General features: G+C 34.8%; 1 protein-coding gene, 1 long non-coding RNA gene and 3 pseudogenes across 2 annotated transcripts; 1 reads left to right on the top strand and 4 right to left on the bottom strand.

Annotated features, from left to right (window-relative positions):
- Positions 1–754: 754 nt before the first annotated feature.
- On the bottom strand, positions 755–2,247 carry LOC126724943 (G-type lectin S-receptor-like serine/threonine-protein kinase LECRK4; annotated as a pseudogene).
- A 2,991-nt stretch (positions 2,248–5,238) lies between these two features.
- Positions 5,239–9,728, bottom strand: LOC126724925 (beta-hexosaminidase 2-like; annotated as a pseudogene).
- Positions 9,729–10,708: 980 nt separating this feature from the next.
- LOC126724779 (beta-hexosaminidase 2-like) lies at positions 10,709–16,753 on the bottom strand (annotated as a pseudogene).
- A 2,786-nt stretch (positions 16,754–19,539) lies between these two features.
- LOC126724778 (uncharacterized) lies at positions 19,540–22,741 on the top strand. Its single transcript, XR_007655119.1, has 3 exons — positions 19,540–20,905; positions 21,330–21,390; positions 22,210–22,741. It is a non-coding gene; the product is annotated as an uncharacterized LOC126724778 (long non-coding RNA).
- A 73-nt stretch (positions 22,742–22,814) lies between these two features.
- LOC126724777 (lactoylglutathione lyase GLX1-like) lies at positions 22,815–24,819 on the bottom strand. Its single transcript, XM_050429168.1, has 2 exons — positions 23,332–24,819; positions 22,815–23,242 (listed from the first exon to the last, which is right to left on the bottom strand). Exons 1-2 carry the CDS (start codon positions 23,515–23,517, stop codon positions 23,027–23,029), a joined length of 402 nt encoding a protein of 133 aa, XP_050285125.1. The 5' UTR covers positions 23,518–24,819; the 3' UTR covers positions 22,815–23,026.
- Between the last annotated feature and the right edge of the window lie 1,367 nt (positions 24,820–26,186).

Genomic DNA, 26,186 nt, shown 5'->3' with positions numbered 1-26,186 from the left:
GTGCGTCTTTTCTGCTGGAATATACAGCCTAACATTAGTTTTTTCCCTTTTCATATGAAACTCCCCGTCAAGCATCACTTTGCAGTACAATGTCTTTGTCTCCAAGTACTTCAACTAGCAAATTGATAGCAATTAAGCAATGAAGCCCAAGTATAGGCTTTAAGAAATTGGAGGATTGTATAAGTAGAAACTTAGTACATTGCTTAATGAACAGTATTATATAGAGGTCAATCAACTTAAGAGTACTAGTAGTACTATACAACTACATAGGTGGTGCAGTGCAGTACGAGAGTACCAAGGAATTTGTAAGAGTGCAGTAGGCCCAAGAATGAGCTTGGGGCTGATACTTCTCAATGTCAAGGTGGAAGATGAGAGACCAACTTCAGTTTGGATACAAGGTCATGGAAATGACAATGAGGGTGTGACTTAGTGAAAATGTCCATAGGTTTATCATGGGATGGAATAAAGTAGAGTTGGAGGGAGCCCTGGAGGAGACAATGATGAAGATCACAATCAACATCGCTATACTTGGTCCATTAGTAGATGGCATTGTTACGGGAAATTAGAATGGAACTTTTGTTGTCATAGTATACAGGAGTAGTAGAAGCAAGAGGGACCCCAAATCTTGAAAAAGCCAACGTAACCAAAGGAGCTCCAAGCTAGTCTTTCCAAGAGCACAATATTCAGCCACAGCAAATGTAAGATGACTGAAAATCCCACCTAGGATGACTGAAAATCAGGTTTAGATGTTGAACTATAAAGGACATGGGGGTGTAGAAATCTCAAGAATTCCTTCTAGCATATGATTGAATTCCCTCAGATCACTAAGAGCCTCCTCATCATTTTCCACCAATCTTTCCACTTTACTTTTACAGTAACATTCATAAGCCCCATTCCATTAGAATTGTCTGCCCTCTCCATCTCAATTTCCACACATCTCCCGCAGCAAGTGATCTCCAACAACATGACTCCAAAACTTTAAACATCAACCTTTATTGTGGCGGGTGTGTGTTCCTGAACCATTGGTGCAACATAGCCTTTAGTCCCCCTGATGCTCATGAGAGTTCGGGATTGGTGGTTCATCAAAAGTTTTCCTAGTCCAAATTCAGAAATATTGGCTGTAAAAAAATCATCTAATAGTATGTTTTGAGGCTTTATGTCACAATGAATGATTTGTGTGCAACATTCTTTATTTATAAGTACATTAGTCCTCTAGCAACTCCTGAAGCAATCTGCATTCTTTGTCACCAACTTGGTCTTACTACTCCAAAGAGGAAACTTGACAATGAGCCATTGAACATAAACTTGTACACTAAAAGTCAGTCTTCACCCTCATCACAGTAGCCAAGTAACTGAACTAGATTCTTATGGTGAGTTTGGCCAATCACAGTCACGTTGGTTTTAAATTCCCTCTCATCTTTCCTCACCATCTTGTCTAGCTTCTTGATAGCAACATATTTGTTATGACTAGATGCTAATACCACTTCATAAAAAGTGACAAAAGAACCCTTACCCAATTCTTCTTTGAACCCACCAGTGGCTTCTCAAGATCTTCATATGTAAATGAACGTAGATTCATATCAAGATCTTTTGTAGGAACAATTTTGGAGAAATTTGATAGTTTTTCTTGCCACAAGAAGAATACAACTAGAGAAATTGCAGTTACAGAAAAGAAGTTAAAAAATACAGTACCTAAGAGGATTGCAAGGATCAATATTGCTTGATTCTGCTTTCCTAGGCTTGGATTTTGTGAAGAGCTATTCAAATTTAATTTCTTGAATAGTACTTTTCTTTCAACTGCACTGTTGTTGAGCCTCCCGTGAGAAAGTGGTAATTTCTTCTTCCAACATCTTCCTGTACCATTATAATACTCTGGTTGCTGGAAAATGGCAACTGCACACAGGAAATCTTGCATGCAGATTCTGTTGTAGGCTGTAACAGTTCACAGTCAGCTAAAGGCCAAACAACATACTCCATCTCCAAGAATTCAAATTGATCCTTTGAAATTAAGGATCCCATCTTGTAATAGTCACTTATGTAGCTTAAATCATCTTGTTTGTAGCCAATATTCCACTTATTTACATCCAAGAGAGAAAAGCCTCAGGCGCATTGGCACACTGGCTTACCATAAGCTTCCAGAGTAAGTATGCTGTTATAACCACAAGTGCAACTTCCAAAATCGCCACCAATGACCAAGCAGATGTTATCAGAAGCATACCAGTTGGCAAGCCAGCTTTGGGTGGGCATAGAGTCTGAAACTCCATCAAAATCAAGTGTTGCCCTATAGTAAGAGTCTGTCCTGAAGACCGCACCCTCTGATATGAGGTTAGATATATTTCCCTATGCATTCTTGACTTGAAGGTAGCCTGACTTATCCAGGATTAGCTCAGAAACATCCTGATGACTATAATAAACTCCATAAGGATATTTGGTGTCGACATCTATTTGATTATCAGATTGTAGGATGTCTGCTCTATGCCAGTGAAATGGAACTGAAATTTCCCCCCTCATAATTTTCTTCGGACATGATAGAGAATAGTATTCTCCCAGAATCTAAGACTTGGGTTGGTAAGATTGTATTGGTTGGTTCGTTGAAGCTAACCCATACGATGCTTTAGTTTGTGCTTGTTATCACAAATTCCTAGTGTCTAGCATAGCCCCATTTGATACTTCACGATTCTCACTGTTGTTGGACCTCCACAACTCCAATCCACTTGGAGCTCTGAGTACAAGCTGTCTGGTAGCTTTTGATTGTCTCTCTTTACAAACAAAACTATAGTTTCATCTGGTATCTTAGCAAATAAGATAGCAAGTAGGAACTGATCCTGTTCACCTAGAAGCCAGTGGAATCCAAATGTAAAATCGCCAGATGGTGAAGACCATGTGGAGTTATTGTCAGTGGCTAAGAGAGTTGAAACCACACAAACGTTAATGTTAACTTCAGCTACTGCAGGAACCAGGAGGGTGATAACCGATAACAAGGACAAGCGATTGGCAAATGGAAATGAGAAAGTAATGAAGCCATTGGAAAAAGATAGTGCTAATACAAAGTGGTCAATGGTAGACTTATGAAGAACTTAAATGTGTAGCCTTGGTAAATATTGTTGACTTTGAAATTTGCAAATGGTCAATATAGTCAGGAAAATCAAACTGCAGGCAGCAGGTAGTTAATTGATACATCTCATAGATCACAAAGTTTTAAAATGGCACTGTTTTGGATAACTTATTTTTTGGATTTTCAACCTCAATATGATAATTTTAGCCGGCACATGCTTTGAAAATGACAAAATAAATTAATCATGGATAGTTTGACATGTTCAGGTGGGTCTTCATTTACTCAGGATTGAGGAAGGCTTATGCTTTGAGTGGAGACAAAAGCTAAGTGGTAAAGATTGACAAATATCAGCAAATTTTATCTGCAAACAACCAAAACAATCAATATGAAAGGGAGACAGTTTCTACAAGAAATAATTTGGCATTAACATCTTGACTTCAAGACCCTTCCTTCTTTTTGCACCCAACAAACAGCAATAACCAGTAGAATAAGTTGAACATAAATTATACTTCAGATTGGAATAAGATAAAACTCTGTTAGTCTGGTCGCAATGCACAAACTTGATTATGTTTAGTTTCAACCTCCAAATATCAATAAATATATTTTCATCTGTATAGGAGACAAGCAGAACAAACAGTAAGTATCAAAAAACAATTTAAGTGATTTTTCAATTTCTAAAATAACTGCAGGCTGCAGCCTTCCTTGCTATTTGCCAAATTATGCTGAAGCTTCAGCATAGGGATATTCACTCAGTTCTAGTACTCAAGGGCAGCAAAGCAGTGTCTGATTTGTGTAATGGAATGTGTAGCTCTAGCTGGTCTATGGAGGCAGTTATTCTAGACTTTAAGCAGGTAAAGAAGCAGATGACAAATGTGTAGGTTGGACAAGTGGACAAACTCAGTTTAGCTGAACTGTTAGCATTAGCAAATATTGCTTCCAAGTTCTATAAAATTTTACCTAAAATAACAAGTAAAGCTCTTGGACTTCTTTTTTCTATCAACATTTGTTCTATACTTTTGGAACTACGGTATCAAAAAACAAGAAATAATGAGCCATGCTAAATATGATATCATTATGCCGCCCTCTATCTACAGGGGAAAAAGAAAAAGGAAACTTAATTGTCTATATAAGCAATGGAAAAATATAAAGCCATTTGGGCTGAAAATCCAGACATTGTTCACAGGACTGTTACTTCAAATAAAATAAGTTGTAACACTAGTTTTAACTTGTTTTTGGTTTGGTCAACTAAAAAATAGTTGTTTGATTATGAAGTGATTCACTTGTAACTTGTAAGGCTGAATATGAGCCATGTTCATGTATACATACTAAATTTACTGGCTGAAACAGTGAATGAATAAAAATCAGGCCCTGGAGTCCTTGTTTTACTGCTCTGTTCTTTCTCTGTTTGCTGCAGAAATTTGCAGCTTCTTTCTCTGTGATAAGGGCTGGTTTGTTGCAATCCTTAAGCCATCTTTGTGTGTCTTATCTGCTAACATTAGTTTTTTCCCTCTCCATCTGCAACTCCCTGCCAAGCTACATTTTATTGTACAATGTCTATGGTTCTAGGTTGTTGTTGTGATTGTTGTCTTTGGCTCTAGGCACTTTTATTGACAAATTGATTACAATGCTTAATACCATGCATACATTCTTAGAAATTGGATAATTTTATAAATCAAAGCCATTTTATTTTACGTGGTAGACATAGCTTCATAAATTCCTGTGAGGCCTACAACCATGACTTCACACCTCCACTATTACCTAGTTATTCTCACCACCATTACCATCCATATGATCATTTTCATAATGTTCTATTTTCTTTAGCATTAATTATACTCATTCAATTAGTAGAAATTTGAGTTGATAGAATTTCAATTCTATTAATTAATGCAAAATCCTTCATTTTAATAACTCTAAAAATTCCTTAAAAGTATTTTTTTAACATCAAACAAAAATACAATCATCCAATTATTGCTCAACCAACGAAAGTATCATAGCCAAAACCCCACGTCCTTGTCATTCTTTCCCTCTATAGCTTCATCATAATCTTAATTCCTTCATATAACACCCTCTCAAGCTAGTGCTAGCCAGGAGAAAAATTAATTTATTTTTTGATAGGCGAAGAAAAAGATTTAAAACTGCATTGCGGAGGCTCATTACTTAAAACTGCGTTGCACACAGCAAAGTGATTTAAAACAAGACAGGAGTCAAACTATTTGTCACATGAGTTAAGGGCTCAATACATTTGCAAAATTAAATACAATTACCATTCCTCAAATAATGCATTCTATAGCAAGAAAAGTAACACAAAAAATCAAATCCGTAATTGTTATTAGTATTATTATTTTTTGAGTATATAAGAAGGAAATAGCTAAGCAAAAGGCTGAACTGTGTTGCACATGCCAGGGTTCCTAATGCACCAAAGTGGCTGAATGGGTTCAGCTCCAATACCTCTTCGCACCATTCTATATCTCCACTTGTTCAACCTATCTGTTGCTTCAGCATACCTTTTCTTACCTGTCTCATTACGGTTCCCAGACCAAAGTGTCTCTACCATTGCTGAAGTTCTTGGCCAAATTCTTGCATCTATAACTGCAGGATCTGCTTGCTCGGACCACAATGCCACCTCCCCACCTAACACTAGATTGGCCTCCTCCTTGCTCAGCCCATATGTTATATCATAGTTGTATATGGTTTGCCATGTTTTGAAAGGCCCACACCATGATCCTCCATTTCCAAAGTTATCACTTGTTTGTTGATTGTACTGGCTGTCATTCCCTAGAAAGTCACCATGCCCACAATCCAGATTATAGAAATCCGAGGATGATACAATAACCCGGTATCCAGAAGAAACAATCTTTTTGGTGTTTTCATGCCCATTGTTCCATGTCTGCAAGATGGTGTGCTCTGGGGGAAGAGCTGTGGTTGGTACCTTGATATTACCATCCAATATAACATCTTCCCAATAAACCACTGTTCGGTTTAGGGATACAATATAAGGAAAAGTAGAGTTGACAAAGATCTCGAGAAGCTGACTGAGAGTTCCACCATTTGAGAGGAAGGACTGAATGGTCGGATCAGCTTTCCAACAACCAGGGATGATCTCATCAGCTCCAGCATGGTAGAATGGTTCGGGGAATAAGGTGGCCACATCGTTAATGACTCTTTTTAGGACTTGGTAAGTCTTGGGATTTAAGGGGTTCAAGTGGCCTGTTCCAGGTTCAGAGGCAAGACGGTCTTCCCATTTACTTCCAGCTGGCCACCAGAACATGTTTGCACATGTCACAATGTCAGGGTAGGCTTCTGCCCATGATCCCGTATGGGCTGCAAGTGAAAAACAAAATTTTAAACTCCTTCCATTTTCACCACAAGGATTATTTTAGTTTAACTTAGTACAACCCTCTGATATGGAAAAGGAATGGACTGAAGTTTACTTGATATCATCGTATGCATTATGATTCTAGATTAAATGGTTCAACAATGTGAATCATCTTGTGTTTTATGTCTTTCTAAAATCCTCGCCCAATCCCACTGTCAAAAGTTGTATTAGCTTGTGTATATTCACCATATTGTAATATAAGAATTATCAAGGTTTCTCCAATTATATTTGAATTTTGACTTTGCAATTATATCTTGCTTATTTTCAAATTCAAATATAAAATATGTCTAACAAGTTTTGGCAAACAATGAAAAACTAAAGAAAGCATCTAATGGGAACCTATTGGATTGATAATCCAATATCCTGTGTAAAATAGCTTCGGCTGCTTCCATTTATCATATTTGATGCCAAAGGAAAGCAAGAACTCACCATGGACTAGTAAAATGGGAGGTGTATCATGTATGCTTGGGTTGATTTCAGTGGGAATTTTTTTTTTTTTTTTTGGCAGTAATGCAGAATGGAATTCTATGCAATGAGTAAGGGATGTATTCTTAAGAGGAATAAATGTAATGGTAGGAGAGCTTACAGTGTGATTTCTGTCATGTTTTGTTGATTAATTAGATGGTAATGGTAGTTATGGTTAGTTTTATCCGTAATGTTTGTCATTGTGTAAGATCTGTTTGTACCACTGGTAAGAGGTGTTTGAAGCTTTGAATAGCTGCTTGTTTTTGCTACTATGCATGTTTTGTTAGTTGAACAAAGGTCACTAGTTCATCAAGAAATTATCTAGGCAGCCTAATTTTTAATTATAAGGGCAAGAGGATGCATATATGGGACTTGTTGGATTAGATTTAGACTGATTGTGGCAAATAGGTTGTTTGAAACAAGTTTACTAAACATAATTTCATTTCTCTCCTTTTTTGGTATAAAAGGTTCATCAGAAATTGTGAGATTCAACCACTTTGTCTTTTGAAGTTTCCTGACTGATTTCTAAACCTGTTAAAGAATACCATAATTTTGGAGGGTTAAATCTTAGGTAAAGTTCTTTATGTACTAAACCTTAGGCTCCTCAATTAAATTCAATCATGTGTTTGTATTGGCCAATAAACCACAAGGTTGAATTCATTTGTACTTGGGAGAGGATGACAATATGAAACTATTCGCACTGCATAGGTCAATACAATCTTGTTGTTGGATAAAATTTAGGAACCCAAAGTACAACTCTTAAGGAACTATACCTAAGTTTTGCCCCTTTCGGAATACACTTAGATGAGTTAGATCTGCATATCCAATGCCAGCTAGCTAAGAATTTGTTTAGTAGTTTCTTTGCAATACAATGCAAAATTGGGTAAGAGACGACCTACCAATTACCTCTGTCAAACCTATAAAAGTGACAATTTTGTGTACTAGAAAGGACCATTTATAACTAGCAATACAATCCCAAAAATTTTGTACCAAAAAGAAAGAGAGTAGGATTGCAAGCAAAAAAGTAAAGGCAAAATAGAGAATTTTTACTGACCGGGTGAGTCAATCTCTGGAATAATTCTCACTCCATGATCCAAGCCAAACTGCACAATTTTGTTGACATCATCAGGAGTGTACAGCATGTCCGGGCCATAAGTCCCCTTAGCTGCCAAATCAGGCTCAGATGGCACCAAAAGTGGGAAAGAGTGTGAGTCAGTGATGTGCCAATGAAACACATTCATCTTATTCACACTCATAGCCCAATAGTCCTCAATATGTCCTCAACTGGGTAGTAATTCCTAGAAGTATCCAACATAACCCCCGTGTCCAAAAAGTGGTGCATCCCATATGTACAGCCCCACAGCCACACGTAAAGGGTCACCCCAAACGAGCTGAGAAAAAGTCTCAAGGCCTCTCATGGCACCCCACACAGTCTCTGCAGTCAAATTGGCAGGACCCCATGTGGGAATAGTGAGTGAATAGGACTCATTCACGTTGTGGTGAAGTGGGGCAGTGAGGTCCGAGACAAAGACCAAAAGGGTCTGTAAAGGAGGGTTGGAGGTTGTGAAGTTGAGAGTGGGAGGGACTAATGGAATGTGGTGCTCTGTTTGGATAAGATTGAGGTAGCGTTTGACGGCGGAGGAGAGGTGTATATGTGTTTGGTTGGGAGCTGAAATGGTGAAGGTGGAAGAGAGAAGAGTGGCTTGTGGTTGTGGCCATGAAATAGTTCGTGGCTTTGGCCATACTTGGATTGAGGATTCAATGCTGAGATTGGGAAGGACAATACTGCTAGTCCTATAGAGATAATGAGAATGGAATTGAGGAAAGGAAGAAACATGAATTTTTTGTTTACCATAAATGTTAGGTGGGTTAGAGTTAGAGAGACATTTGGACCAAATTACGAGGGATGGAAGCACTTTGAAAACAGTTACTTGACTGTCTATGTTGTGACCTAGTTATAGTTAAATAGTACTTGTGTTGCTTCGGTTGTTGGTCTTAGTTTTGTTTGGTTGTTATTTGGGACTTTGCTTTTCTTTATTAGTTATTGACCTTTACTTTGCCGAAGCTGAGAAGAAACATTGAATGGTAGTATAATTTGAGATCTACTTTGTTTATCAGTCAATTTATCCCTTCTTCTTCTTAACTTCTAAAAAAAAAAAAAAAAATTTCCCTTCTTCTTTGTCTTCTCAAAAAAAAAAAAAAAAAAAAAAAAAAATTACCCCTTCTTTGACTTGTAATCTCTAATATTTGTGGAAAACCTGCCGTCCAATTTAAATTTATATATCTATACCTATTTTTATATTTATATATCTAAAAATTAAAATATAGTATTTTTTTTTTTTGATAAGATATATATAGTATTTATTATTGTTATGTTTATGTTGAATTGCATTAGCTATTACATCATGTACTTATTTTCAATACTTTCTGTCTTATTTTTCTCTTTCCTTATATCTTAATCTTCCTACTAATCTATACTTTAATGTAACAATATATATAATAATAAAAAAAATTATTATTCTCTTTTTCATTCAATCTTTTTTTATACATTTCTTCCATTTAATCTATATTTCACCCAAAAAAAAAAAAAAAAAAAAGTGAATACTACCTCTTTATTTTTATTTTTTTGTCTTTCTTTTAGGTGGATTTTAAAAGATTATTTCCCCTAGAAAGGCTCATAAAAGTTTGTATAGCTAACCAAATTATCCAAAATTTATAGTAAACTAGATTGATGTAATATCCGAAAAAGCCTATTTCTTAAGGTTGTCATTTCAAAAATCCAGTCACCTAAATCTTCGATTATTATCTAAGGATAAAATTAGACATACCCATGATCTACTACAAAATTTTGTCCCAAGCCAAGCTTTAATTAGACTGCATTTACCTCAATAACCACATTTATATTTCTGAATTATATCAAAGCTTATGATTATTAGATTCAACAAATTTTAAAAGGGGTTTTGGATGGGTGTGTGGTAGCATAAGTAGTTCTCTCTCCTCTCCTTTAACATCTATGAAAAAATTTGGGAGTTGGGGGATTTAAAATTTTTGAAGTGTTAAATCTAAAATTAATTTTTGGGAGTTGGGGGATTTAAAATTTTTGAAGTGTTAAATCTAAAATTAAAGGTGCTAAATCTTATTTCAAATCCAAAGATTTCAATTGTCTAACAAAAAATTCAAAGGATTTCAAGTTTCTAAATCTTTGATGAATTTGGCCCAAATACAAATAATTGACATTTAAACTATTTAATCAAAGTATTTAGATTTATAACTCAAATATAAAGCTTCATCCACTTAAATTCTGTCGTTTCTTTTTATTTCTGCTTGGAGGAAAAAACAAAAGCAAGAACGAGAACAAAGAAAGTCACTAGACAAATGTTGCTTTGTCATTTTCCTTCACATGTTTATTCTTGGTTCCGAGTTAAATAAGCAATATGCAAAACAAGTTCCTACGGCTACGAAAAGTCCATGTTCTTCTTTCCCCGCAACAAATATATTACTAGCAAACTTATAATCTCATAAACAATTGCAAATAAATAATGATGATTTAATTGTAAGATATGACTACAAGAAATTGATATTTTATATATATATATATATATATATATTGCAGCTGGAGTCCTTGTTTCACTGCTCTGTTCTTTCTCTGTTTGCTGAGCTGCAGAAAGTATTTTGTTAACATCAAACAAAAATTTAATCATCCAATCACAGTGACAAACTAGAGCACAACATTACCTGTTCTAGTGTATTATAGCTCCACCAACGAATGTATCATAGCCAAAACACCACTTCCTTGTCATTCTTTTCCTCTATAGCTTCAACATAATCTTAATTCATTCACATAACACCCTCTCAAGCTAGTGCTAGCCAAGAGAAAGATTTAATGTAGAGTAAAAATTGTAAAATAAATATCGATAAATAAGTTCCATAACTATTTTAATATAAGTTTAGATTGACCTAAGTTGAGGAGGCTCGCTGCTTAAAACTGCGTTGCACACAGCAGAGTGATTTAAAACAAAGAGGAGTTAAACCATTTGTCACATAAGTTGTTTGATACATTTTGAAAATTAAATACAATTGCCACTCATCTTCCTCAACTAATGCATTAGCAAGTAACACAAAAAATCAAATCAGTGACTGTTATTAGAACTATTATTTTTCAAGCATATAAGAAGGAAATACTTAAGCAGCAGACTGAACTGTGTTGCACATGCCAGGGTTCCTAATGCACCAAAGTGGCTGAATGGGTTCAGCTCCAATACCTCTTCGCACCATTCTATATCTCCACTCGTTCAACCTATCAGTTGCCTCAGCATACCTTTTCTTACCTGTCTCATCTCGATTCCCAGACCACAGTGTCTCTGCCATTGCTGAAGCTCGTGGCCATATTCTTGCATCTAAAACTGCAGGGTCTGCTTGCTCAGACCACAATGCCACCTCCCCACCTAACACTAGATTGGCCTCCTTGCTCAACCCATATGTTATATCATAGTCGTATATGGTTTGCCATGTCTTGAAAGGTGCACACCATGATCCTCCATTTCCAGAGGTACCACTTGTTTGATTATCATACTGGCTGTCATTCCTTAAAAAGCCACCGTGCCCACAGTCCAGATAATAGAAATCCGCAGATGATACAATAGCCCGGTATCCAGAAGAAACAATCTTTTTGGTGTTATTATGGCCATTGTTCCATGTTTGCAAGATGGTATGCTCTGGAGGAAGAGCTGTGGTTGGTACCTTGATATTAGCATCCAATATAATATCTTCCTAGTAGACCACTGTTCGGTTGAGGGATACAATACAAGGAAAAGTAGAGTTGACAAAGATCTCGAGTAGCTGATTGAGAGTTCCACCATTTGAGAGGAAGGATTGAATGGCTGCATCAGCTTTCCAACAACCAGGGATGATCTCATCAGCTCCAGCATGGTAGAATGGTTCTGGGAATAGGGTGGCTACATCGTTAATAACTTGTTTCAGGACTTGGTAAGTCTTGGGGTTTAAGGGGTTCAATTGGCCTGTTCCAGGTTCAGAGGCAAGACAGTCTTCCCACTTGCTTCCGGCTGGCCACCAGAACATGTTTGTACATGTTACAATGTCAGGGTAGGCTTCTGCCCATGATCCCGTATGGGCTGCAAGTAAAAAAAAAAAAAAAATTTAAACTCCTTCCATTTCACCACAACAATTACTAAAGCTTAATTAAGTACAAACCTATAGTATGGAAAAAGGAATGGACTGAAATTTACTTGATATCATTGTATGCATTATGATTCTGGATTAAATGGTTCAATCATCTGAATCATCTTGTGTTTTATGTCTTTCAAAAAGCCTCACCCAATCCCACTGTCAAAAGTAGTATTAGCTCGTGTATATTCACCATATTGTAATATAAGAATTATGAAGGTTTCTCCAATTATATTTGAGTTTGATTTTGAAATTTTATCTTGCACATATTCAAATTCAAATATATAAAATGTCTAATAAGTTTTGGCAAACAATGAAAAAATAATGAAAGCATCTAATGGGAAGCTGTATGCTTGATAATCCAATATTGTGTAAACTAGCTTGGGCTGCTTCCATTTATCATATTTGACGCCAAAGGCAAGAATCACCATGGGTTGATTTAGTCAGAATTTTTGCAGTAATGCAAAATAAAATTCTATGCAGTCAGTGGGGGATATTTTCAAAAGAGGAATAAATGTCACTGTAGAAGAGCTTAGGGTGTGATTTCTGTCATGTTTTGTTGAATAATTAGATGGTAATGGTAGTTATGGTTAGTTTTATCTGTATTGTTTGTCATTGTGTAAGATCTGTTTGTACCCCTGGCAAGGAGTGTTTGCAGCTTTGAATAGCTGCTTGTTTTTGCTACTATGCAATGTTTTTGTATGTTGAACAAAGGGCACTTGTTCATCAGAAATTATCTAAGCAATCTAATTTTTAATTATAAGGGCAAGAGATGCATATATGGGGCTTGCTAGATTAGATTTAGACTGATTGTAGTAAATAGGTAGTTGAAACAAGTTTACTAAACATAATCCTTTTTCATTTCTCTGCTTTTTTGGGATAAAAGGTTCATCAGAAATTGTGAGATTCAATCGCTTTGTCTTTTGATGTTTCCTGATTGATTTCTGAACCCGCTAAAGACAACATTCTATTAGACATCTTCTCAAATAAAATATGATCAATAAAAAAAAAAATGTTTGCTTCTCCTTCCAAAGGCAACAACAGAGAGGTACACCCCAATAAGAAATTGAATGATTAATAAAATCTCTTAGTTCTCGTTTAGTTAGCTGTGCCCCCCCCCCCCCCCCTTATTGAATTATTGTTTAAATCTATTGCCGGAGAAAAGAAGAAGCAACTATTAGACAATATTGAATAAAAATAAAAATGCTATATTTTTCATCTCAACGATTCGACATACAACATTGTTCATTTTGCACAAATGATAAGTCCTTGACCCTAATTGCACAAAGATTAAACTCACATTGAATAAAGTTAAGTAAGACCCACATTCTTTTTTGCTAAATAATCAAGTGAGAGTGGCCCTTACACACACTTCAATCATTGAATTTTTAATTCCATTTTAAAGAACAAACCACTTGAAAGATAAATATTCACATAAAAAATAGGCAGGGAAGGGAGGAAGTTAGTTTAAATTGTTAATTTTTTTTGTATAATTGGTCTTCTCTCTTGTTGGTTTTTTTTTTTTTGTAAGTTATTCTGTCCTACTAATGATCTTCACACATTTCAAGTCACAGTGAGAGCATAGAAATTTGACAGAAAGTCTCAGATCCATTAATCTTTCTAAGCTTCACAGTGAAGTCTGAAGGGCATCAATAAGATCAAAATTAATTTAATCCTATAAAAGATTTTAAAAAAATGCATAACCTCGTCACTTCAAAAACATTTAAGGAGCAACATAATTGGCAATTCAAATATCAAATATAAATTAGAAGAAGAAAGATGTATATTAAGTAATGAAGCACACTTGCAGCCCATGCCTCAGTTCCAATATGGCAACAAACAGAAGCCAAATTCTCAGCCTCAATGCTTAAATCAAGGAGCTAATTTACCACAGATAAAGCACAACAGATTGCCCCCTAATATCACGCCCAATGTCTGACTTTGTTCTTTGCAATTACCTTAGGAATATATTATGCATTTACTTTATAACTTTTCCTTGTACAAATTACTTTCTATACATGATGTAAATAGAATTTCTCATAAACATATTTCAAGCCTGAATCACTGTCCACGATTCCAACAGTATTAAAAGCATGTAAAATTTTCAAATTGATCATACCCTTCCTGGCAGAAACAATGGTGTTTTTTGTATTAAATGAAGATGGCAGTAATCACTTGGACTTCTTCTTTCTAAAGCCGCTAGGTACTGATTCGTCAGATGGAGCCGATGACACCAAAACTAATTTGTCATATCAGCATAGTTGATTCCTGTTGCAAAAAGCATTGAATGTTTCTTCAAAGTTTTAAATAAAAATTTATTTGAAATTGAAAGTGTATAAGAAAAACCTAAACAATGAGAGATGTGGATAAGGGATTCACCATCATTGTCTAGTTTATGATTTTAATGGTGACCCAATCATCAGACCTGCTAATGTTCATCATTGCTATATCTTCATCATCAACTTGAGCCCTTGCATCACCATAACACATGGCATCAATTCAAAATTAGAAAAAAAAAAAAAAAAAATTAAGACAAACAATTTAGAATGGCAGAAAAGAATACATGGCTGACCCTCTAAAGATCTATAGCCTCAGAAGCATGAACACTCCAAAATCCCTATACTTAAAATAAAAATAAAATACACCTAAATATATTAATTGATTTAATCACTATATCCCCAACGTATCATGCCTTAATTTTTTTAAAGAATCGACATATCACTGTGTGATCCATGTCTATATTTTTTAGTCTATAGCCAACCCCAAAATTTTGGGACTAATGCTTGGTTGATGTTGTTGTTTTAGTAAGAACAAACCGTTTATGTGCACTTGGTGTGTCCATAATTACATCGAATTATCAGTTTTTGCTTTGCATATAACATAAAAATACCAACACATAAATGAACAAATCAATGTAGAATTTGATTATTAATATGAAACAAAAATTCATTTCAAAGATAAAACGTAAAGAAGGCCAAGATTAGATAAAAGTGGACATATATGTATATAACTTGCATTTCTAGGATTGGACCGTAATTGAACATCATCAACAGTGCAATAGTGGTTGAGTTTTTGAATGCACTCATTGACTATCAATTGTACTCCAGGGGAACGCTTTTTCCCTACCATTAATATCCATAGGAACAACTCTCTGCCCAAAATAAAAAATCAATTAGCATTTAGTTAAACTCAGAATTTGAAGGAAAAATCAAAAATAGATTTTATTTACCACAGATTGGCCCGTGTATATGCCTCCTGAAATATGAAAGAGTAAAGTCAAGAAGTGGAAATTATTAGTAAGATAAGAAACGGTGGAAAATGTAAGAACCTGAAAGAGGAGCAGTCAGATTGGCATCTATTGAGATAACCATCCCGCCTTCCTTTTGCTTTTGATTTTGCCTAAAAGGAGGAGGGGGAGGATAGAGAGGCGAAATTAAATCTGGTTTTTTTTTTTTCTTTTCATAATGGAATCAAGTTTTTCATACGGCAAAAAAACCTAAAATAAATATCAATGCAACATTCAACCTATACCTATTTAATCCCAACGATTTTCTTAAGATTAGAAACAGAAGTACCCAAACTAAAATCAATATTTTTAGTGATTTCTGTAATCTAAAAAAACTAACAAAAAAAAAAAACAAAAGCAAATATCTAAAATTGAGAAAACAAACATTTTGATAGAGATTCCATAAACCCAAAACAAAAACAAATCAAGTTTAAACATACCCAACAAAAAAACTCAATTAAAAGTAACATTTTATACCCAAACCTACAAAATTGAGAAAAAAATGTACCTTTGTTGATGTCGGTTCCGACGATCTGATGGTCTAAGTCTGGCAAGGGATGGTAATAACCGGCCGTGCAAACTCTGTCTCCTCTATATCGCAAGTGTTTTTTTTTTTCTCCTTCCCTTTCTCTGCATCGCTAGGGTTTTTTAGTTGCAAGCTCTCTTTTTTTTTTTTTTTTTGGACTTTAACTGTTTTTTTTAAATATATATACACAAAGACTGTCAAACAGTGTTAACGTTGGGAAACAATATAATGTATCGTTTTTTTAAGTTATACGTGTCTGACTTTTAGATAGGCAGTTATCCTATTTGTCACCACCTTCTTAATTGTAGGAATCCACTTTCTCTCAGCTTCTGCTATTATATATAATATAGATCTATGGCTGAGAATTTAAGGTAATGCATGGATATGAATTGTTTCATATCAGCTCTGGCTCTATATATGGCCTCCACTACACTCACTGTCTTACACTCTTTGACTCATTGCTCCCTCTCTCCTATTGGTCTTTTTTTTTTTTTTCCTAAAATCTTCACCCTCACCATGACCCTCCTAGGAAGGATGGCCGAAGCTTGGAATATCTTGAACAAGAACGAAGGTATTATAAATCATATTCTTCTTCTTCTCTTCTTTATCATCTTTTTTTTTTTTTTGGTTGGTTTTTTACTCAGTTTTGTTTTTTCTTTTTAAAATAGGTTGGGACTTCACCGAGTGCAGGATGAAGTTGAAAAATATCAAACTCATAGTATATATATTTTTTAATTTCTTGTTTTTTTTTTTTTTTCCCCTCTTTTTTGTATATGGTGTCTTGCAGAAAGTATAGAAAAAAGGTCAAAAAATTCTTGTCTGGAAAGAAATATATGGGAAAAGTTCAAGGGACTGACGTTTCTAGGGTGGAGAAGGTAGATGCTGGTTCGGGAGATCAAGAAAATGCAAAGAAGGAAAAGGGTAAACATCCCTTCGTCAAATATTGGGGAATTTTACCCTTTTCCTTCTTTGCATTTTCTTGATCTCCCGAACCAGCATCTACCTTCTCCACCCTAGAAACGTCAAACCCTTGAACTTTTCCCATATATTTCTTTCCAGACAAGAATTTTTGACCTTTTTTCTATACTTTCTGCAAGACAATATACAAAAAAGAGGGAAAAAAAAAAGAAATTAAAAAATATATATATACCATGAGTTTGATATTTTTTCAACTTCATCCTGCACTCGGTGAAGTCCCAACTTTGTTTTAAAAAGAAAAAAACAAAACTGAGTAAAAAACCAACCAAAAAAAAAGATGATAAAGAAGAGAAGAATAAGAATATGATTTATAATACTTTTGTTCTTGTTCAAGATATTCCGAGCTCCGGCCATCCTTCCTAAGAGGGTCATGGTGAGGGTGAAGATTTTAGAAAAAAAAAAAAAAAAAAATAGACCAATAGGAGAGAGGGAGCAAGAGAATGAGAGTCAGAGTGTAAGACAATGAGTGTAGTGCAGGCCATATATAGAGCCATAGCTGATATGAAACAATTCATATCCATGTAATATATTACATTCTCAGCCATAGATTTAATCTAATGGCTTAAGCCTTTAACACCTCACCAAATAACAGAAAGACTATTTTACCCTTAACAAAAAGACCAGCTACTTCACATGAAAATAAATAAATTTTTAACTCGTTAGAACAATAAATAAAAAATAAAATAAAATACAACAGATTTCAATATATATATATATACATTTTTTTTTTTTTTGCTTACCTTTTCTTTATTCTCTCCATACTATTCTTTAAAAAAATTAATAAAAAATTATATTAACAAAAATTAATATAATTTTTTTAAAAAATTTTAAGAATGGTATGGAGAGAATTTGGAAAAATGGTAAACAATATAAATATATATATATATATTGAAATCTGTTAGTGTTTTATTTTTTAATTTTATTGTTCTATCGTGTCAAAAACTTTTTGTTTGTTTTCATGTGAAGAAATGTCACTCTAGGGCTGAACAGAAAATGGAACATACTTCTGGTGAAGAAGATGCGAAGAAGAGTAATTGAAATCTCTTTCTCAAATGCTCTTCGATAGAATAGAATATATATATATATATATATATATGTAGAAGCTTAGTTTGGAAGATGTGTTAGTATTAGATTGATCATGCAGTTAAACCCACCCTAGCCCAAACAAAACTAAATATCACCTACACAATTAGGACGCCATGAAGAATATTTAGTGCTAGGAACATCCTAAAGAACCAGAAGTATGTTCCTTAAAATCTCAGCTTAAGTAATAAATAAATAAATAAAACAATTCAAAGACTCAAGGAAAATACTAACAAAAATAGCAATAAGAAGAAGAAAGTACAAAATACCTATTCCCTATCTTGTTAGGAGGTTCGTAGTACCAGACAAACCTTCCAAGATGTGTCATAGTGAATGAGAGAAAGTTAGCTTTTAGCTATAAAACTAAAATAATTAGTGTGTAATGAGAGGGAGAGCTTTCTGTTACTAAAATGGTGTGTAGGAGGCTGACATGGAGAAATAAAATAGGAGAGAGTGTGCAGGTTTTTGGATTTCAAAAATAAATTTTAAAAAAAGAACAACACAATTCAAACCTGAGACTTGAAATTCAAACGGTGAAAAGAAAGGACAAGAGATAGTAATGTGGTAAAAGTTGTATTGTGCAGTGCTGTCTAGTAATGTAGGTTATATTTAGTTTTATTTATTTATTTTCAATTCTTCCTTGAATTTTGTATACAGGCGGTGTTAATATTTAATATTATGTTATTCGAATGGTTTAAAGATATATTTTTTCACTAAAAAAAAAGTTTTTTTTTTAATGTTAATGTCTTCAATTATATTTTGTTAATTTTCTCTTGATATAAAAGGTGAAAATACACTTAGAAATAATTTTTTTAAGCCCAAATTTTAGTTAGGATTGTATGGATTACAGAAAAAAAAAAAAAAAAGCAAAAAAAACAAAAACAAGTACTTATAAATCTCTAATTCAATCTACCCCATGTGTCATACAAAGAGAAATTTACATCATTGAGCTTAATTAAAAACAAAATCTTAATTCCTATTGATGGAAATGATATATTGATTGAATGCAAACATTGGATCACTAGATCAAAAAATCAAGCCTATATATTAAGTTTTGAGAAAGGTTTGGGATCAAAAATGTATTTTAGAAAAGATTTGGGGTTGACTTGTTATTTTAGGAAAGTTTTGGGGTCAAAAATATAATTTTAGGAAATTGGAGGGTTGAAATGGTATATTGAAAAATTTTAGGGTCAAATTGCGATTTTGGGAAAGGTTTGAGGTTGATTTGTAATTTTGGGAAGTTGTGTTTGTGGCTTGTGGACCCGCGGATTGGGCTGAATGTTTGGAATTTAAGTTGAGGCTTTGCAAGTATTGGGCTAAAGCTTTGGGAAATCTGCTGGTTCGAAGCGTTCATGCTTAAACAAATTTCGGACTGGGCCCATTTTGCACACAAGGATTGGGCTTGGTTTTGTTTGACGGCTGGGCTAAAAGTTAAAAATGTGAGATTCAAGGGTTGGGCTAAGTGATTGGATTGGTTTGAGACAATTCCAAAGTTGGGCTTTGGTGTGGATTGGGCCAAATGGACAGGGTGGGTCAGTCTGTAGAAACTTCCCTTATCTACTAAACTCTCTTTATCTTATCTTCTCTTATTTCAAATCCATCGGATTAAAGCATTTTTAAGCTCCTAAACCCAGCCGAGCCTCCATGGCTGAACCTAAAAGCTTTCTTCCCCCCCTCTCTCTCTCTATCTCGAATTTTCTCTCTATAGATCACCACCACTGAGGGCGGCGAAGCTAGACGGAGGCACCACAAACGGTGGTGACCGTGTATGTTGATGTTGCTGTTTATGTGTTCTCTGTACAAGAATATAGGGTGTATGCATAATCTAAGCATGTGGAACATAGACAAAGCTCAAATCTACAGAATCTAGGCACATACAACAGCATCTATCTTATGAAATATGAGAATAGAAACAGATAATACCCATTTTTAGTCTCCTTCTCTGTTATTGCTTCCTCTTCGTTGTTTTGCCTTTTCCAAGCTGCGTGTTATTGTTGTTGGCCACCATTGTTTGTGCATGTCCCTGCTGTTGTTGGTTGTGATTCTTGTGAAAAAGGTTAGATTTTTGTGTGTATTTTGGGGTCTGTTTTTGGAGATTTGAGGGGGCTGGGTTATGGTGGTTGTAGTTGTGGTTTAGGGTTTGTGAAAGAAAAAGGAGGTGCTTGGTTCTGTTTTGGTGTAGTTGCGGTTGTTGGTTTCGGATGTATTAAAAAGGTTGGATTTTTGAGTGATTTTAGGGTTGCAGTAGGAGATGGTTGTTTTTTGGGGGAAAGGATCACCTCTTCTTTGTTTGCACAGTAGCTTGGTAAACTCAGGTGAAAGAGACAGGGGGGAAAAGAAGAGAGAGAAAGAGAAGGAAAAATAAGGATCCATATCCCGTGCAATTCCTCTTTTCTCAGCCGTAGATTTAATCTAATGGTTCAAATCATTGACACCTCACCAAATATTAAAAGACTTCTTTACCCTTTAAAAAATTTCACCCGCCCACTGTTTCAGTTTCAGCCCTAACTTTTCATAAACTCAAATTTCATTCTTCTCTCTCTCTCTCTCTCTCGCCTGAGCAACCCATTCTCTGCCTCTCCTTCAATCCATTGTCACAGCAGCCCGGTACCAGTCCACACAAGGCCAAGCTTCTCTCTTTTCCATCACTGTCGCTTCGATGAACCAATTCTCTGAACCTCCATTGCTTCGAGAACCCAGTAGAGTTACTATTCTTCCAAAGCTCCGGCGAAGCTTCAAGCTCGTCCGATTCCGACGCCGACGAAGAAGACCCATCTCGCTCTTCAACAAAAAAAACTTCCTCCCTCTTTCTCGTGTGTGAAGCTGTCCCAAGTCCCAACTCTCATGGAGTGAAGGTCTCTCTGAAGCAACGAAGCCACCGGCCGGATCGGTGGTTCCGACGGTACTTGGCCATTGTCTCGTCGGAAAATCCCCTTTGTCCTCCTCTTTCTGGTTCCCCTTTTCCCTCTTCCGCTTCCTATATATTTCTGTGCGTGTTTGTTATGTATAAGATTTTTTTTTTTTTTTTAAGAGTCGTTATGTATAAGATAATTTAATGGTAGTGAAGAAGAATTTCAAATAGGCAATGAAGTTTTTGGAGTCTAATTAAGTGGAATCGTTAATTTTTGAAGTGTCCCATATGATAAAAATTGCTCTATTTTCATTTTCTTTGTCCTACCTAACAATACAGAGTGTCAGTAGTGGTTGGCCATTTGAGTTTTATGCTAAAAATTCAATTTTTGCTTCAAGAAAACTAAACATAGAAAAATCTGGGCTTTTGTTGTAAATTTGATAACTTTTCGTAAAATGAAGCTTAATTGCTTTAAACTTGAAGGTTAATTTCTTTAATCTTAATTGCTTAATTGCTGTGATGTAGGAATGGAGGATGTTCTGGCGAGCTATGTTTTTGGGAAGAAGACAACAGAAGTTGCTCACTTGTAAGTACTTTAAAGACTGGAATCCTTGAAATATTGGTTTTATATAGTTGTATATTTGGTTTGCCATTTTGATTCTTTACAAAGATTTTAAACCTTGCTAATTCGGATTAAGATGTAGTTGATTACAAGGAAATAGAAAAAATCGCTTCACCACCTCTTTTGCACTGAGCCTTTTGTTTGTGGTGCCTCTTGAGCAATTTTAGGAGGTTTTTCCTCTTTGACATTAGCTAGAAATTCTGTTGCTTGGTCATGAGGTATTCTAAAAAATATTTTTCTTTTTTGTCCTTCTAAGTTTACTTAAGTACATGTTCTTTTTCCCTAAATTTGGATTGATTATCCAGTTGTGTATTATTCTAGTAGGATAATATATTTGGCATGTTGTAGTTCATTTTATACATACAAACTATGGCTCTTGAAAGGTGAAGTTGTGAGGAAACTTTTTGTTGTCTTGAATTGTCACTAGTCATACTTTACAAGTTTTGCCCAAATGTTAAGCAATAAATTACAGATTTTTATATGTTTGTTAGTGCATGTCCAAAATATTTTGGGTTTTTTATTTGAAATAATCTTCCAAAATTGGGTGATTCTGTTTTTCTTCTAATAAAACATCAAGTATTTCTAGATGAACTTTGATTCTACTTGGACATTTCTATGTTATTGAGATACGGTTCTGATTTGTACCATAAAACAAGAATTGCAACTAATTTGTTAGGCATAGTTGATCATATGAATAGCCTAGTTTGTTTTATGTTTTCATTTACTGAGGCTGAAATGTTATATGGAGTAATGACCGTATGTCCCTTGTTTTCTTGTTAATAGGAAAAAAATTTAGCCTTTACTGGCCAAAAGTTTAATGTATCTGTTGAGAAAAGCTTTTGAAACATTCCATGATCAATTGAAGCACCATGTATCTTGAAGTCAACCTAGGCTAATGCAGCAATGGAAAGCTTGAACTTTTTCCAGCTTTTTGCTGATGGTGGAGAAACTGTCAAAAAGGGAGCTAAAACAATGAGCTACTACGTCTAATCTGGAATGCAAGAATAAAGCTTACTTTGAGAAAATTTAGACACAACCAAAGGCCATCTTTGGAGGGAGCTGTAGTGATGTTGGAGACATAGCACAAGCTATCGGCTACTCAAGCACATTCTTAAATATTGGGCTACAGTTAACGACCTGGGCTTTATCTTCATCAAAAGGTTTTTGTTTGGTTGAGGGATAGCGTAGTTCTTTTCTATTAACATTGAATGTATTCTCTAATTTTGACGCAAGAGTTTCCTTATTTATTTATACAACAATCTTACAAGAATGTAGAGTTCAAACCAAGAGAATGTACTAACATGTTTTATCCTTTTTTTTTTTTGAGGCAATACTAACATGTTTTATCCTTTCATGATATTATTTTGAGAATGTAATTGATTGTGTGATTTTATTTTTAATATCTAATGCTTCAAGTTGAACTAGTAGAACAATTTTGATGTTGCATTACAATCACAAATTGATACATGAGACGAAAGATAAACAAGAAAAGGATTTGATCCAAGACTGAAAACTTATATTGAAATGAAAACTTTGATTACAAGAACATAATAATGATAACAAGAGTTCTAATAAAATATACACATCCACGGGCAAAGATTCACTTAAAATAGATGGTGCCAACAGTTTCCAAATCACCAACACGAAGCATTACTTGACAGAGTGGCTCAGGAGTTGGACCTCTATGGATAAGCTCAAAAACATAACCATCAGGATCCTTCACAAAGGCAATAACAGGTTGTCCACCTCTAACAGGACCAGGCTCTCTAGTGACAACACAACCCTTGGCTCGGATGTCTTCAGCCAATTTGTAAACCTCAATGTTCAAGGAATGCATAATTCAGCCTCAACACTAAAACAGAAATTACATCAACAAACTTCCAAGAATATAAAAATGAAACTTACATCTGGAGTTGCAATAGCAAAATGACCAAAACCAGTTCCTAAATCATATGAAGACACACCATAATCTGAAAAATCAATATCGAAGTAATTTTTCAGAAACCATATAGTAGTCATAATTGAAGTAACATTATCACCCAATTTGTCATTTTCAATAGTCTCAACTCTGTCACAAAATACCCTATGCATATTATCCTGAAATACACACAATCTCTCTCCAAAGCCTCTTTGTGTGTGTGTGTGTGTTCCTTTTTCCCCTCTTTTTAACTAGGACCACCAAAACAAGTATACTTGTGAGATTACATCCCTAAATCAACCATCAAGGAGAAAAAAAAATTAAAAAGGTTAACATTCTCTTTTTCTTTGCTCATCTCTTCATATTATATGTGCAAATCCATCTTTATTCCATTGCTGCGTCTAATTTTCTTAGGCCAAGCTTCTTTACTGTATCAAATTGAACTTAAATATGCATAATCCACGTACCTCTAAGGTCCTTGTGTATGATTGTATTTAGAAGCTAACCAAAATGTACTTAGTCTAAACAAAAAAAATATAAACCTAAACTAGTTCAAAATCATATAAAGTAATTTTAAAAATTGTTTAAAAGCCAAACTAAACCATTTTTTTTACTTTTTTAATCAAACGCCTCACATTTTAACCTCACCCCCGCCCAAAAATCAGAGCAAAGAAGCAAGATAATAACAAAGATCAGAGCAAAGGAAAAAAAAAAAAAACAAAAACGACAAGGTTATTTCATAGAACTAACCCTTCACATTCTCAGATTTTAAGGCCGGTAGTCTACTCCATGTGTTTACACTAATTTAAGCATAAATACAAATTTCACTCACACTCGATCACTCACGCACACAATGACATGCATTTTAGTATTTAGTATTTACTCAATAAAATAAAACACATGCTCATATCAAAACCCATTTTGACATCAACCCTCAAGTCTGTAAACTGCCATTCATTTGAAACCCAAAAATCCAAACCAATCAACCATACCCAAAACAGTCGGACTTCAACGGAGACAAACAACAAGCAGTTGATTGACACCATCTACTGCTTTTAGAAGATTTCAGAGCATAGTGTGGGTTTCAGAGAATACTGTGGGCGGTGGTGGGGAAAGAGATTTGTGGGTTTCAGGGTAATCCGACAGACCAAGAGAGGAGCGTTAGGGAGAGGGAGGTAAAGAGAGAAAAACCGCTGGTGGAAGTGAAAGAGTGAGAGAGAAAAAAGAGAGGAGAGAGAATTTTTCTGAAATCATTTGGGTAAACTGTTGCTAAGTGAAAACTGAAAAAGAGAAGAGAAATAGATGGGCATGCGGATTGCCAGCTTGGACAGAGAACATATCAATATTTTGAGCATTGGATTTAATCTATGGCTGATATTAAAGCTATTGCATCCCATTCGGGTATTGCACGGGATATGAATCCGAAAAATAATGCTATGAAAAGAGAAATGAGACGGGTGACTTTACTGCTTGGAACAGCCTCTTAAAAGAAACTAGCCTCTGAGCACGCGCGTCACGCGCGTGCTCAGAGGCTCTTCTATTTTTTGGGTAAGGATTAAATTAGAGCATTTATTATAATTTGGAATTATTATATTTTTCAATCACAAAAAAAAAACATAGGAGTGTGATGAGTGTCATGTGTGGAAAAATCATTTTCCAATCACAATAATTTTTCATCACAAAAAAATCTAGGGGTGTGATTGGAAAATTATTTCTCCACACATGACACTCATCACACTCCTAGTTTTTTTTTTTTTGTGATTGAAAAATATAATAATTCCAAATTATAATAAATGTTCTAATTTAATCCTCACCTAAAAAATAGAAGAGCCTCTGAGCACGCGCGTGAGCGCGTGCTCAGAGGCTAGTATTCCGTAATTATTATCCATTTTTGCCCAAAAAAAAAAAAAATTATGCAGTAATCAACGTATTATTGATTGGGAGATAATGCAATAATTTAGTATTAACCTTTAGGGGGAGGAAAAAAAAGATCCTCTAAATAAATCTTATAAATAGTGCATATATTGAAAATGCATAATAAAACTGTAACAATAAGACTACTTACAAAATACATGTGATGACCTTGCCAAAAGCAATTATGATAAAACTGTAAAATAATGCACTACATCTGAAACATGGAATATGTGAACTTATTAATATTATGACGACTATGGTGGAGAAGTTGGTGGAGCAATGCTATTTGTGTCACATTCTAATTGCTTTCCAGCAGCATTTAAGAAGAGAGGATGTCTCTCGATGGAACAAACGGGCATTACAAAAGTAACATGTCTTTGGTTGTGGTAGTTGGTACCTAATGGTCTGTATACCTTCTTTATAATCTTTTGCACAATTGTATCTGCCTCGCATACAATTTATTACATGTGCAGTACCATCAAACGTGTTGTCAACACCTAATTTTTATTTTGAGGAAAAAATTAGTGATAAAGAGTGTTATGATAGTTGTGAAAGAAAATATTAAAATATTAAAATATTAATAATGTTTCAAAAATGCAGCTCATTAACAAATAATGAAATTGATAATGATAAACATGTAATTTGATCATGAAATTGATAATGATAAACATGTAAACATGATATTGATAATGATAAACATGTAAATTGATAATGAGTAAAATATTAAAATATTTGGTTTGTTGCCTTTGTCTTGAGTAATTAGCACGACGTCTTGCCAATCGAATATTTCTGCTTTCATTGTCTTCTCAAGCGAGCATAATATCTCCATTGTTCTCGACGACGTTCTATGTCATCGGTATTCACCGCCGATGTATTTTGCGAACTCATTTCTACATAAAATTAAATTAAATTTATGGTGGTCGTTGCG

The sequence above is a fragment of the Quercus robur genome, chromosome 5 (genome assembly GCF_932294415.1).
Source record: "Quercus robur chromosome 5, dhQueRobu3.1, whole genome shotgun sequence".
NCBI classification, from domain to species: domain Eukaryota; kingdom Viridiplantae; phylum Streptophyta; class Magnoliopsida; order Fagales; family Fagaceae; genus Quercus; species Quercus robur.
Note: the sequence above shows the minus strand (reverse complement) of the source record. Positions and strands in the feature narration are given on the sequence as shown.

Excerpts from the sequence above, each read along its gene's own strand:
- LOC126724777 (XM_050429168.1), bottom strand. The coding sequence starts at position 23,517 with ATGCATAGGGTATTTTGTGACAGAGTTGAGACTATTGAAAATGACAAA. Across the intron at positions 23,243-23,331 it reads TTGCTATTGCAACTCCAGAT|GTTTACAAATTGGCTGAAGA; the intron begins GTAAGTTTCATT and ends TTGAACATTGAG.